This window comes from Macrosteles quadrilineatus, unplaced genomic scaffold (assembly GCF_028750875.1).
Source record: "Macrosteles quadrilineatus isolate MER2022 unplaced genomic scaffold, UCM_ALF_1.0 Scaffold_1__1_contigs__length_201487025, whole genome shotgun sequence".
NCBI lineage: Eukaryota > Metazoa > Arthropoda > Insecta > Hemiptera > Cicadellidae > Macrosteles > Macrosteles quadrilineatus.
This window is the reverse complement of record NW_026542594.1, coordinates 16,119,607-16,135,660: the sequence shown is the minus strand read 5'-3', so window position 1 is coordinate 16,135,660 and position 16,054 is coordinate 16,119,607. Positions and strand designations below refer to the sequence as shown.

Below are 16,054 nucleotides of genomic sequence, written 5' to 3'. Positions count from 1 at the left end.
TTCGTATGGTCGCCATTTCAAAGTATTAAAGTATTGCTAAGGATGTGAGTTATTATATACAATGAGCAAAAATGTGTGCGGGCCGGAATCAGCTGTTTCTCTAACCAGGATCATTCATAAAAACCCAATAATCAAGTTTTGTACCATCCAAAAGCTGACTTGCTCATTATTAGTTAAACAGCTGGATTGATAAACTGATAAACTGTAGACACGTTGTTTATGTTCACGTTCCCACCTAGCCGTGGTCAGACGGGCCTCTTGTAACGGTCGGATAAAAGCGAGTCGGAGAAGGCGAAAGTCCCGCTACGTAACGGAACACTTCTCTGATCCGTGCCCCCTACTAGTACTGTAGGTTCTGTAGTGGTCGTGGACACCGTCTGAAATAGGCTAAATTAGTCGGTCTAAAACAAAACAGCTCGTAATTATAGATACAATTACAGTAATTTATGTGTATTATCAATTGTTTTGGTGTGATGTTTTTCAGTATGGAAGTAATCATGTCGCGGTAGCACACAAAATGAGTTTGGACACTTTTATCAAAACAATTGGGGTTATAATAAACCACATGAAAATATAGACCTGTTTAGGTGTGAGGAACTGTAGGCCTACATTGCATCTAAATTCTATTCATATGGATTTTACTAAAGCTCAACATGATTACACATAAGGACATAAGTACTGAAAAACACTGAAGTATTTAGTTATGTGCGTTGGCAACACTGATGCGAGGGAAAAAACCGGTGCACGGTAGTTACCGGTCCGGCCGCCAAACGCCGTGGGCGCTGCAGTTCCCGCGCTGCTGCGACCTGCGACAGTGCTGCCACCACAGAGCAGAGAGTCGAGTCGAGACAGACTACTTTCTCTCTCCCTAGTGTCGTCTGCTAGAGTAGTCGACCTCGCTCGGGGTGTTGGAGGAATGACGATTGTAGATAGAGTGACGTTATGAATTGAATGCCTCTAGAGAGTCCAGTTCCAGTACGACCGATTTATTACAAAACTGTAGTTTTTAATACAAGAATTGGATTACCGCTAGTTATATACATAATGAAAATAACCCTAACGAAAGTTGATTAACAAAATATCGGTGATTTATCTTGTTTTGTTATTAGTTGTGTTATTATTGACGTATATTTCAATTTGTAAACGTTCTTTTTAACACCCTAAGACTTCTTTGTTTAAAACAAAAGTTAGACACCCATTAATTTCTCGCGTATAGGTATTTGAAAATGTGATACTTGGATGGTTGGTGTGTGCCCGTGCCGTTGCCGTTGACCCTAGCTGTCCTGGGTCATCGGCCCCACACCACTGTCAGTGTCGCACCAGCACAGCACACTGCACAGGCCGGCCACACTACACCACCACTATAACACGCAAATTGTATCGACATTCAAATCATAGTAGGATCAGAGTTACAAGGTCATTAAGCCGTCAGTTTGAGATGTCTCCAATTGAAATACTGAGTCAGACATTTCTAGAACTAAGGCCCTCGCCCACTATACGATTTCGGTCGTACGACACTGTGTCGGAACGACAACATTTCAACAGTGAACCATTGGCTCTTATGAGAGCTCGCCCACTGTACGATAATCTCAAGACTACGACAGACTGTCGTGAAGCAGTCGTCCACTGCCACTGTGATACACGACTGTCGTACGACTGTGTAACTCAACTCGCAGTGGTGTGTATGATCAAATGGGCGCTCGCCCACTATACGATTTTTATCGTATGTCGTGCGTTCTCGTTCTCCCCAAGTCCTAGTTCTAGTTCGCCCTGAGCCTTCTCGCTGTTCACTTCGCATGACTTTCGCTAATTTAAGTTTTGTAATTTAAAATGGTGTTTTCGTCTTTTTAAATTGTTTTTTTTTGCACAATTTTGATCATGCATACATTTTTTACAATTAATTCATACTTGTATATTTTTTGTTTATGTTTGATATATCGCTTAGTTTTTGTCTTTTTCAGCCAACATTTTGCGTGGTTTTGATCTTGTGTGTATTCCTGACAGTTCGTTCATATTTTTTCTTTTAATGTACTGCATTACTTATAAGTAAATATTTTTAAAAAAATAATAAAACAATGCGACTTTATTATTCTTTAATTTTTGTATAACCATTGTTATTAATTATATTGTGTTAAATAGTTTGTCTAAAATACCTAAGTATTAGTTTTTGCAGATTATATTTTTAAACAAATAGTATTAATATTTAAAAACAATACAAAACATGTTCGAACATACAAACCTATGACGAAGACCATCCCAAAACCTGTAAAAGCTACTATATAACAAACATTAGTAAAGTTAAAAACTTGTTAAATGGCACGGACTCGTATAATTTTGAAATGTCTTTAAATAGGAACATTAACTTAACATTAACCTACATTAACTTAAGAAATAATCTACACATAAAAAAAATAATTACTTTTTTAATGATGTAGCCCCACATTGACCACTTCCAACAAAAAGTATCAAATATATAATATAATCTTACTAACCTCAACGTAATAGCTAGACTTTCTTTAGAAGTGATGCAGTTCCTCAGTTTAGTATTTTGGTAAACAATTGTAGCTGTTATTTTCTGGTGTAATTCATCAAAGTACGCAGCAGACATTCTGAAGTAGTTGAAAAACTTGTTATCATCACGCCGAAGTTCGTCAAAAAGAGTTTGAAATGATCCTGTGTGTTCCCTACTTTAATTAATAGGGTGAATCCAATACTTCCGCTTAATCCTACGACTCTTAATTCTGCGCCATAGCAGCCACATATCAACAACACGTAACGGATCCATTGTTTGACAAAAAAAAACATTGTTAAGATTTGCGCAACACACTCACTCCTCCACGGCTACCGAGCAACTGGTCATTTATCCGATAAAGTGTCATATAGTGGACAAGGACCAAACATACGATAAGAATATCGTACGACACAGTGTCGTACGACTGAAATCGTATAGTGGGCGAGAGGCCTAAGGGTGTCCACAATCTACTAAACTCATACGAATATGAACTTTTATTTTATCCATTTGAAAGTTTATTTTGCATTTTATTTTTAAACCTGTGCCTTGTAAATAGGTTTTGAGTGTTTTTCTCTTTTTTTATCTTGCAACTTTACACAGACTTAAAAATAATATATTTTTCTAAACACAATCAACTTTTCTAAATATTTATGTTGATGGAGGGTGTGTGAGGTGTGAGCAGCTGGTATCCAGGGTCAGAGATGAGACATATCAGGCCAAGGACTCTGGACATGACACAAGAAACACCTTTCTGTTTGCTATACATAAACTTTTTTGGCTCTGTGAAAAATATTTCAATATAAACAATATGATAAGGTATATAAATTTTACTTTTTGAAGCCATCTCAATTGCATTGAAATACTAGTCATTGGTTTGCATTGGAGAAAGGTCTTGAAAGAAAAAGGTTTGGATCTTAAGCATTAATCTTCTTCAATTTCATTACAATATTCCAACTGATGTGTGGAAACTGGGACTGGCATACAAAGTGTGAGGCATCATGATAAGGGGATTACTGAATAACTAAAACAGTTTCAACACTGTAGAAGGATATTGTAAGGTAACAAAATAATTTTATCAATGTAAAGCCATGTCCAAAAGTAGGACTATAAATTCTGACCTCTTTCTATATTAAAAATTGTAATCCTCTAATCACACTGCAGGTCACATAGCTTTCTTACTGAAATTTGTAGAGTACAAATATTTTGTATTAGTAGGCCTACTTGATTGATTCGCTAGTTTTAGATCTACAGGGTAATTAAAAAAGAATGGTGCAAAACTAAACGGTTGGTACATCTGTTTCCGTGATTTCAAATAGCTGATTGATACACCAATAGAAAGAGCGTGTTTATAAGTTTGTTTCGACAAGGTTATGTTTTGTCTCAGGTGCTTAATAATTGTGTACCAAGAAGCCTGTCAACAAAATCAAAGAATATCAACAAGAATCAAAGCTATCTTGGCAAAAATGTTTGCGTTTTGGCTTGTCAGTAAGCTTTAATGCATGTAATAACTGCAGTTTGTAAGCGGTTTTGTCTTAAACACTTGAGTAAACTGTGGACTGTGGTACCGGTATGTGAAGTTCCCTAACTGCTTTGACTGTCGAGGTTTTTGGACTCCGCGCAAACATAGCTTTGATTCTATCCACAGCGTCTGGTGGAGACTGAGGACGGCACAAACTTTTCCCGGCACACAAACATCCAGTTGTCTTGAATTGCCTCATCCAACGATCTATGCAGTTCCAGTGAGGAGCCTCCTTCCTAAATTTGGTCCAAATGTTCCACTGAACACTACCAATAGCATTAGTACGAGAAAATTCTAAAACTTAAAATGATTTTCCTTGTTTTATAGAAGGTGTTTGTTGGCAGGCTTAGACATTCCATCCCCATGTTAAATTTGTAGTTTTTTTAGCGAATTTCCCTATAGGGAAGTAGCTATTACCGTAGGTGGCACGGTAAGACCTAGACCCGGGACCGATTAACTTTTTCATTTTGATGTCTCCAGAGGCCAAAAACACCATTCGTTCAAATTTTTATATATGTATATAAATTATATACGTCCGTGAACGCGATAACTTGAGTAATTTTTGTCCGATTTTGATGAAATTTGGTTTAAAGGTGTAAAGCGGGATAAACTTGAATGAGTTCGCGAACCAGCACGATCGGACCATGGGAACGGGGCTTTACGGGGGGTTTTATGGAGTAAAAATTGTTTTTTCTCACTTTTGACCCTCAAAACACAAAATTTCCCGATTTCTCTTTAGAAAAGAGCTTAAAAAAACCAAATAATTTAGTATATGAAAGTATTTTTGTTTGATTATTAGTAACGGAGAAAATTAAAAAAAAATTGTAAATTTAAATTTCCCATGTTATTCTTATGGAGAATATTGTCAAATGTTGTAGTTTGCTTGTTTATGGATATATTTTGATCAAACTTGGCAAATTTATTTATTTTGTACTAAGCTATCAATATTTTACTGAAAAACACACGTTATTAGTTTCCTTGTGTAGCAGCAAACCTAGGTACTCGTTAAACCTAATGTTATTAAAATATATTTAACTGAAAATCAATTCAGACAAATGGGAATTCGCTTAGTCGGCAGGTTTGCTGCGGCGGGGGTATTTTTAAATAAAATCGTCATAGTTGATTTGAGCCACCGACAGATTTTGCTGGTCTCAATTACTGATTTCTGTCAAACACACAATTTCTTTGACCAATTCAAACTGATGGAAAGACTTACTGTGAGCTATAGCAATTGTTATGACCCATCAAATTGGCCAGCAACAAAAAATAAGGTAGAAAATAGAGTTTTAGTCCCTAGTGCATTCTGTGACTGGCTTACACAACTAGGTTCTTTTTTTTAATTGGTTACATTTGGTCCATATAGAAGGGACATCTACTTCAGTATCCAAAAGTCAATGGTGGTACTCTATTAAGCTACTGAGACAAAACATTACCTTGTGAAAAAAAAACTTATAAACACACCTTTTCCATTGGTTTAGCAATCAGCTGTTTGAAATCATGGAAACGGATGTACCAACTGTTTAGTTTTGCACCATTATTTTTGTCACCCTATATTATGAATGGATTTTACTTTTATTTCCATGAATAACCATTAATTCTCCTGTTGTTATAGAAGGGGATCAAGGTTCGTGGGAGAGTGGCCTGTCCTATGAATGTAGATCACTTCTCTTCAAAGCTCTCCATAATCTCATTGAAAGGTAATTTTTAGTTTTAAAGACAAAGAATTTACTGTTTTTATATGACAGTTGTGTTATTCAGTTAATGGTTTAGGTTTGTAATTAACTTTTACTTAAATGCATTACTTATTGATAGTACTATACACTTGATGGTTGGAAATTCATATGCTTTTTGAGCACTTATCACCTTAACAGAATCTTTAATACGGTACATCATTCTTAGTTTAAGACGTTTAAGGTTTAATTAAGTTTCTGCATAGAGATGGTACATAGAACTAATGAATAAAGACAAATTTCAGTTTGGACATTCATTACGGGGTCTTGTTTCTTGGACATTAGTTCAAATAAGCTAAACCTTAGATTTATGCTATCGTATCATCATTGCCACTTTAATTTGAGTCTTCTGTACAGAAAATAAGGGGAGTGCCCCATTGAATGATTGTTTTGTAAAAAATTCATATTAAGCTTTGTTTTGCATTGTCTACCACAGATTGTCTTGAAAGTAACTTTGGTGCCTATTTGAATGCACCCTGTTGCTGGTGTCAATCATTGATTTTTTAAACACAAACAAAATTAATGTTCCAACCAGAATTCTTTTTGTCAATAGTTCAAATAATAATTTCTTTCCATCTTCAAGCTATAGTGTTTCCTACAAGGTTGTTTGTTCTTGTCATGGTTATTTGATTATTGATGGGAACTGCAATATATTATATGTATTTCACAGTGAACCAGTTAAGGTACAATTCATAAGACATTTAAGATCAGAATCCTAATTGGCCATTTACTACATCACAACTTAGGGTATAACCAGTGAATTACTGTTTCGGCCATTTAGATTTAGATAAGTTTTTTTGAATGTTGAGTTTGATGTTTTCTGATCGATTAAGTGATTGCCAGGAAACGCAAAATCTGATCAGAAACCGTGTGCATAAACACACTAGAATTTGAAGGCAGCTCAAAAGTTACAGTAATTTAATATGTATGAAAAGTGGTAAATCATTAGAATCTACATTTTAATGATCCTGAAATGGTAATTCTAATTAAATATAGGGTGTCCAGCTTTGATGTAAAAATATTGAACAGGTTATTTGGTAAAAACTAGGGAGGTAAAATACAATTTTGAGTGTTGAATAAATGAATAATATGTCACCATTCTCTGGTGCAATGCTTTAGGTGTGATAAATTACATTTTTCAACACTGCATTAAGTTTTATCATTAGGAAGTACAGGAGAATACGGACTTGACGTTGAAACGATTCTTTACACTGTAGCTTTTAATAGCCTACTTTCCCATGTTGGATACAAGTAGAAACTCAAGCTAAAACGACAATTCATTGGTGCCCTCACCATATCACTGTTGAATTGTATTAGATTAATACAATTGTTTATATTTTTGGTGAAATTGTTGTCTTAAATAGATGCTGTTAAAAAGCTGGACAATTCAATATTTTGGTAAATGCCAAGCTAGTATTTTGAATGTTTAGAATAGTAGCAGCATAGCATTGTGTACAATTAATTGTTTTTATTCCATTTGGACAGTCCGGTTCATAATATTATTTGACATTTTTCTTGCAGGTGTTTGCTGTCACGAGATTTTGTTCGGTTGGGCAAATGGTTTGTGCAACCTTATGACGGATCAGAGAAGATGCAGGAAAAAAGGTAGATTTTATTTTGGTTTGCTTGTAGTCTTGAACAGGGTAATTTAGTTGCTTATCTCTAGTAAAGATTTATAAAACTATAAATAGATGTTATCAATTTAGCTTTATTAATAAACTATTTGGACAAAGCATGTAGTTAAAGGATGTTTGATTATCTATTCATTCATGCGGCAAAATCTACTTCCAATAAGTTGAAACAAGCAATACATTCAATGTGGTCTAAAAATAGGTGTTTAGATATAACCTTTATTCTTTAAACTCAATTATACTTATATTGAACAATAAAAAAATAAAAATAAAACTGTTCAATGTGATAAAGATTTGACAAAAATACAGAAAAAGATTATCAACCTAAGCATTAGGCCTAGCAAAATTGTATATAGATATTTGGCAAGTACAACAAACAAGTTACAATATAGTTTGATTTTTACATAAAATTTCATGTATCTCGTTTGTTATAGTGGCCACTTGTCTTTCTCGTTTGCGTTCTTCGTCCATGGGGAGAGCACAGTGTGCGCCAGTGTGGACGTGCGCCAACATCACCCAGTGCGGACGTTGATTCGAGCACACCTGCAGCAGGCACAGGCTTGTCTACACTCCGGCTCAGGAGTCAGAGGTCAGTCTAAGCAAGACGCCTCAGGGTATTTTTATTGCATTCCTAAACCATCTTCTGTGATTCACTGGGTTAGCTGTATTATCATTTCAATAGGAGTCTGCGGGACAGGACGGGACAGTTAAGTTTTTGATTACTTTGGAAAATATGTTTAATGCATATATTGTACCTCGGTTCTCTGTACAGAATCAATACGGTACACGACTACCAATGTTTTTGCCATTTTCTTCTCGGGATGTGTTTAAACCATTATTTTGATTTTTAACATTGTCATTACTATGAAGATGGATATTATCCTTACATTATTTATGGTTTTAAAACAACAATTACAGTGTCTGTACCACACATTAATAAAACCTTTTACTGTACTTCTAACAAAATTGAGTCAAGAAAAAAACACAGTTGAGATAAAGGCTTTACCTATTTTACTACTAAGATAAGTCATAGCCATGATAAAGCGGTTTTAACCCTTTGCGGTCGCATTTATCGTTCACTTTTCCTTCCCTACAGATCGGGAAGGCCACACTTAGTGGCCCTCTCCATTTTGTTTAATGACACGTCATTGTCAGTGCTGAAGGCAGCCCCACAGCTTGGGCCTACGCAATTTCTGTTCAGCTTGGCTGGGCACCCCATAGTGGCCCCTTGTTTCTCTTCATAATATTTAACATTGTAATTTTGTTTTCGATTCTCTTCACTTGGGAGGTGCTGTGCTCCCTCGACAATCATAGGAACTATCTGGAGGCAACAAAAAGCTGTTGTTTTATAAGCCTACTAGCTGTAACCCCCGGGCTTTGCCCCGTTTAACTTCTTAATTTTCAAGATGATCTCGTTCGCATGGCTCAATCACGTCCTGGTTGAAGTTCGTTCGCTACGCTCACTCACCTTAAGGTTGGAGCTCGTTCGCTGCGCTCACTCACCTTTAGGTTGGAGCTCGTTCGCTGTGCTCACTCACCTTTAGGTTGGAGCTCGTACGCTGCGCTCACTTGCCTTCGGGTTAGCTCGTTCGCTACGCTCACTTGCCTTCAGGTTAGCTCGTTCGCTACGCTAACTCGCCTCCAGGTTGAAGTTCGTTCGCTACGCTCACTCACCTTTAGGTTGGAGCTCGTTCGCTACGCTCACTCACCTTTAGGTTGGAGCTCGTTTGCTGCGCTCACTTGCCTTCGGGTTAGCTTGTTCGCTACGCTCACTTGCCTTCAGGTTAGCTCGTTCGCTACGCTAACTCGCCTCCAGGTTGAAGTTCGTTCGATACGCTCACTCACCTTTTGGTTGCAAATTAGCTGTTGTCATGAATGTAAAAGAAATAATAGTGCTGCCACCCGGTTGGTAATCCTGTTAACTTTAATGCTATTGAACATCATAGAACAGAACCAACTTGTTTAATTGAAACAGCTGTTAAGATTCATTAATTCCATTTCTCATAAGGTTAAAATGGGAAACTCCAGAGCCACTGGGGCGGAGCCGATTGGACGTTTCGTGGCAATCGGTTCAGCGGTGTCTGAGTTTATCACTGCCAAACAAACAAATATATATATATATATATATATATATATATATATACTAGCTGTGTGCCCGTTCTACGCACGGGGATCTTATCATAGTCAGTTAAAACCTTCTTATATAAAGCACAGCAGTTGGTTTGCATACTTTCAGATATGCTGACAAAACTATTACTTCGATATTAAATGTCACCCGGATCTTGTTGGTCCATATGTTATATCCAATGATTAAACTAAATAAACGGTATCAGCATTCTGACACATACTTTCTCCCATAAGTTTGTCAACAACCTTTATCATGTGTAAGCGGTGAGAGTAAATATACGGAAATGGGATTTGTACAATTTTGTTCAGAATTTAAAGGACTATAACATAATGGTTAAAAGTATTTAAGGTACTACCTCAACCTCTTAATTTAACACTTTATTCGGGTTGACATTTTCATTATCAAGGCGCTCTTGTCCTTTCCGTGAAACATTGAGAAACAAGGACATTAATGCGTTACCATCATACATACACACAAAAATACCGAACTTAATTAGGGAATCTGCTACGCTTTAAGGTACATATAAAAAGGTACATATAAAATTAGTACTTGAAATCTTTGTTAATGCCATAAAATTTGATCATAACAATTTATATTTGCTTGGACCGGAGATGACTCGAAATTCTGTCGAAATGCTATCTGAATCGGTTTGCTATATGAAATGAAGTACAGTAGGCCTACTATAGACGATTTAGATTGGTAATTTGTAATAAAAATTACCAAAATAGGCCACGAACTATTGATACATAAACAACGTTCAAAGTGTTTGAACAATTCATGATGGTTTGCTGAATAAATGTTTTACTAAAATGCGTTATAGTTTTCTTAGCATAACATTTTGGAATCCAGACAGAAAAAGCAAAAATTATACAGTTAAGACATCAATTAAATTGAATAGGCCTACGCCTGTAATAAATAAGGTGCAACACCAACGATAACTAATTTGTAAATTACTGTGATGTGTTGGTACGTAAAAATGATTCTTGCTGCTACTAAAGGTTAAAAGGAAAAGAACCAGTACCGTACCAAAAACCAACGTTTACAGTTAAGAACTGTAGTACAGCCGACCAATTATATGCGTTAATCAAGGTTATTGATCTCTTGGTTTTGGATTTTCTCGTAAAAAGTTATCGGCAATCAAAGTTATTTCCCATTAATTGCTTTATTTGTATACAACTCTTAATGTAAACTTATCGGTGTCAGTTTGAAAAAAAACCTTATACAACATAACTTTCTGTTATTTAATAGATTACGTATTCTCTAAACAATGGTTGCTGGTATATATATTAACATTATAAGGAAATGTGACAAAAATCACACAACGTTGGGTTTTTGGACGTTTATAATTTTATTTCTTAAGTACCTAGGTAGGCCGTGTATTCTATGGAAAAGTACCATTATCAAGGATCGTTGTCGAAAGGGTTGTTATAAATAATTGGGTAAGCATACGTACCACACGTACCCAAGAGAAGGGCTATGGGCCTATTGGCTGTATGGTCCAGCGATTGCATCACACGGTGAGTAGGAACTATTGACTTTATATAGTCAATGGTAGGAACAGAAAGTGACACATTGGAAAATCGAGTTCAGCATCATCCGTAAACCTCTGTTACAATCACCCACTGCAGTTGTAATTTTTTGCTTTACACTTTACACAACCGCCATTGAAGAGCCGTCAATGAGTGGAACATTGTTTCTAAGCTATTGGCGACGTTCATTAGTAAATTTAAGTTTCCCAGCCGTATACAACACTGATTCAATCTTGATTCAATGTCTTCTTTCTGGTTATCAAAACTCCAAAACAATTTTATACACATATTTCTGGTTCCTGACCTGGATGATGCCTAGTTATTTAATTTACGGTTACACTATATTATTCCACTTGCGATTAATTAAATCCTTTATGTAATAAAAACGTTTTTAATCTCACTTGGATGGGATTTGCCTTCAAAACGTGATCGGAAATGGTTGTGGTGTTTGTAAACAACATTTGTAAACATTTCAGTGACAGCTAGAAAAAATAATCTTGATCCGAACAGCTGTTCGTTGTTTCAAAGATGATTATGTGATACAAATTGGAAGAAAACTTTACAAAAATCGCACAAAACTGCATTTTTGAACGTCCGTAATTTTAATTACAAAGTAGTGAGACCATATTTTAATGGCTAAAGACACTCTCGATAATCCAGTGAATACATTAAAATGACTTGGGTCTTGATAGATACTCTCGTTTTCCTGGAGAAGATTGCGTAAAATGCCATCTTGAGTGTGTCAGACAGACAGACAGACAGACAGACAGACAGACAGACAGACAGACAGACAGAAATTTAGATGAGACTTGTTTCGGCTTCTTTAATGTATAAAACGTAAAAATAACCTAAAAATTTATGATTCTGAGCAATGTACAGACAAAACTCTAATTTTATTTATATAGATATATATACAAACATCCTCTTTTATTTATACTTATAGATAACTATATTATAACGCTTTTCCTTAGAGAGTTTTCAGTTGATGTTATGCAATTGCCCTTTTAAAGCCTTTTAATTTGTAATTATTTGTTATTTATTGTTTTAAATGGCCTCAAATAGAGACCTAACATATGATACTATACGGGATTTTAAAAAAGTTCAGAAGATGAGGATCTTATAATTTTGTTTGAGTTTTAAGCTGAAGAGGAAGATCAGCATTCCATTTTAATGGTTTTGATACTCAAAACTACATCATATTAGGGATGGACGGGATTGAATTTTTAGTTCGGGACGGGACAGGATTTTTTCCTGTGCATAAAAAGAAAGTATTGAGTATGGCAGTAACCAAAAAAGACAAACAAAATCAATGTTTACCATTTGTGGCACTGATCTATAAAAACAAAAAAATGGTTTAGTTACAACAATCTACATGTACCTATAGAAACTTGTGACTCACGGTCACGGGGTGATCGTTGGCATGACTCGCAGTCACGGCATGTTCGTCGGTATGAATCCGCGGTCACGGGGTGAAGTATGACTCGTGGTCACGGAGTGATCGTCGGTATGACTCGCATTTACGGCATGATCGTCGTTTTGACTCCGCATTCACAGGGTGATCGTCGGTATGACTCAGGGTCACGGTATGATCGTCACTATGACTCACGGTCACGGCATGAGCATCGGTATGACTCCGCGGCCACGGCGCGATCATCGTTTTGACTCCACATTCACGGGGTAATCGTTGGTACGACTCAGGGTCACGGCATGATAGTCGGTATGACTCGCGGCCACGGCAGGAGCGTTGGTATGACTCAGCGGTCACAGGGTAATCGTCGGTATGACTCCCTGCGGTCACAGGGTGATCATCCCTATGACTCAGGGTCACGGCATGATTGTTGTTTTGACTCCGCGGTCACGGGGTGATCGTCGGTATGACTCCGCGGTCACGGCATGATAGTCGGTATGACTCGCGGCCACGGCAGGAGCGTCGGTATGACTCGCGATCACGGCACTATGGTTGGTATGACTCAGCGGTCACAGGGTAATCGTCGGTGTGACTCCACGGTCACGGCGCGATCACAGAACATCTCTTGCGAAAGTGGTATTATCGTCACTCGCGTAGCGGCAAAATCGCCGAATCGGATCAAATCCCGCCCCGAAAAATTCCTGAATCAAATGTAATCCCGTCCCAAAAATCGGAAATATTTTTCCCGAAAATTTCCTGAAATTTCGGGACCCGTCCATCCCTACTTCATATTATTTTGTTTTAAGTACTAAGCTTTGAAATTAATATTATATATTAGCTATACTCTTCCTAATTATCACCAAACTCATATAATGCTGATAATATGCACAATACTGTACAATCTATATTATTATTTTTTTATATTATTAGTGTTTATATATTATTTATATATTATTAGTTTTATAAATATTGACAAAACTCTTATCTATGTACATTGTACTCCAAAAGATGTTATGAGTTAATAAATCATTTGAATTTGAATTCTATATTATTAATACGCTACATTCAACTTTTTTAGCAATAAGGCTTTTTTGTTTTAAGATTTCACAAGATTACATATTATTAGAGATGGTCAAGTCTCGAAATTTTGGGAAATTTTTGGGAAATTTTAAATCTCGTTACACGAGACGAGATTTCTTTTTGGCCGACACTTTTATCGAGACGAGAATAAAAAAAAAAAATTAAAAAAAAAATATCAAAAACGCCTGCAGAAAGTCAATGCAATACCCGCAATACAGGAGCGTGTTGTAGTTGCGTTTCCTTTGCGAAGGCATTCTTATTTAATTTATTCTATAAATGTAAATATTACTTTAATTATTTTAATAATATTACTTTAATAACATTTGAGAAGTTTTGTTAAGTGTAAGCAGTGTGAGGAATGTTTTATTACTATAAAAAGTCAAAACAAGTAACTATTTTAGAAAAATTAATATTGCTTTTATTTTATGATTTATTTTATTTTAGGATAAGTTGAACTCTATCCTAACTGATATCACTATGTTTCCTAATCGTAGGCATTTTTAATAAGTTAGGCGTGATTAATAAAAAAATGTTATGCTGATGTTTTTTAATAAAAGATTGTAAATATTCTTGCCTATTATCATTATTTTTGTATTTAAACAGTCATCTAACAATGTTACAAAATCAGGTAAAAATTTTGAACGTGCATTTCCCGTTGTGTATGAGAAAGGAAATCCCGTCTCGATCTCGTCTCGAAATTTTATGAGAAATAAAAAATCTCGTCTCGTCTCGAACTAAAAATTCAATCTCGTCCATCCCTACATATTATATATCAAAATGTTCGTCTATGTGTGTAGATTTGTACCAAAAGATGTGTACATCTATGAAAACTGAAAAAAAATTCTTTAACCACTAATTGTACATGGTATAATTTTACCCGGGCAAAGCTGGGTTTTGCTGCTAGTAATCATAATCACTTATAAAATCTATTAGGATTTGTAGTTTTTAGCGTTTTTCCCAATAGGGAAGTAGCTAATTTGCCTTAGGTGGCACGGTAAAATCTTGACCCGGGACCAATTTGCTTTTTCATTTTGATGTCCCCAGAGGCCAAAAACACCATTCGTTCAAATTTTTATACATGCATATATATATATATGTACTAGCAGTTACCCGGCGGGCGTTGCTGCGTTAACAACTATTATTTTAATAATAAAAATGTATAGGTATGGTATATGGTACCACAAATATAAATATAATATTTATTTTACTTAATTGCCAGTGGATAAACAATATTTTTGTTTTTTTCATTGGGTGTGTATGTATAAGTTTTGAGACGTACCTACCATGACGTGAGCATGCAACATGTACATCCGTGTGAAAAGCATGCATTTTATAAATTCAAACCGGCGATAGTCAGGGATTGCCCTTAATGGTGATTGCGAAAGCATGACACAAAGGAAATTGTAGTCGCTTGAATTCAAAGGGTAATTCGGATGAAATTTGAAATTTTACAAGACTAGACACGGGCTCGAAGTACATCCTCCAAGGAGACTCGATCTTTAAGGAGGGGTATGTTTCATAAAGGCTGCAAATAAAACATGTGTTTTATTTAAATTATTATGATCAGATGTAAACAAATATTGTTATTGTTTTTTACTTCTTACAAAGACATGTTTAAAAATAAAGTCTTATTTAATTAGACAATAGACAATAGACAAAATCTTTATTGAAATATTCCTAGAGAACATTCATGCGTCAGGTTCATTTAGTTCATTTCTTATTTAATTCTTGTCACGCCAACTATCACGGCTGTGATACAGGCGCTTTGGTCCAAAGTAACGTGCACACTCTTAAATCAGGGGAGCCACCACAATCTGGATATTCTGTATGACAGGCTCCCGTTATGATGGTTAGAACCGATGTTGGTGCACCTATTTTACATAAATCAAACCATCTGAGCTTTAATACCACAAAACAACTGAACCAACTTTAAACTGTTATTTTGTTGTTGTTTGATTAGTGAAAAGTGATGTAGTTTCATGTGTGCATGAGTAAAATATTAACAGTTTATTTTTGGAAAATTTCACTTCCAGTTGTATTAAAGGTAGATCCTACATTTCTGGTTAATTAATATTAAGCTTATTAAAATACAGTAGGGTTTTAGGTTACCAGTATATGTTTAAATGCAGTTTATTATTGTAAGTGTTTATGGCTATTTGGGTTTCTACTTTCTAGTCCTTATTACCTTCGATTTTCTTTGGATAATTATCATTTGTTTGTAATACTTCTAGTACAGGCCAATTTGCTGAAATTTTACACAGTTAAAAGGTTGTTTTTTTGTGAATTGGTATAATTAAAAAAATATTTAAATGATTAGGAAATAATCCAGAAAAAATGGCTCACAACAACTGCTTAACATTTGATTCAAGTTTTTTTAAAGTAGGTCTGTCATCAAAACATTAGAAAAAAACTTACTTTCAGTTAGAATTTGTTGCTGAATTGATGTGTTCCAATGGCGGCTGTCTTCAAATTATCCGTTGCTTTGTTCGGCACAATTTTACAACCTAGTGAGAGGAC

At 35.7% G+C, this 16,054-nt stretch overlaps 1 protein-coding gene across 1 annotated transcript in view; it reads left to right on the top strand.

Annotated features, from left to right (window-relative positions):
- LOC129004362 (mediator of RNA polymerase II transcription subunit 13) overlaps positions 1-16,054 on the top strand; it is a 204,351-nt gene that overhangs the window by 80,104 nt on the left and 108,193 nt on the right. Inside the window, exons 3-5 of the mRNA XM_054432934.1 lie at positions 5,644-5,728; positions 7,283-7,366; positions 7,827-7,981. Of these exons, the coding sequence (XP_054288909.1) occupies positions 5,644-5,728; positions 7,283-7,366; positions 7,827-7,981 (324 nt within the window). The remainder of the gene's footprint in view (positions 1-5,643; positions 5,729-7,282; positions 7,367-7,826; positions 7,982-16,054) is intronic.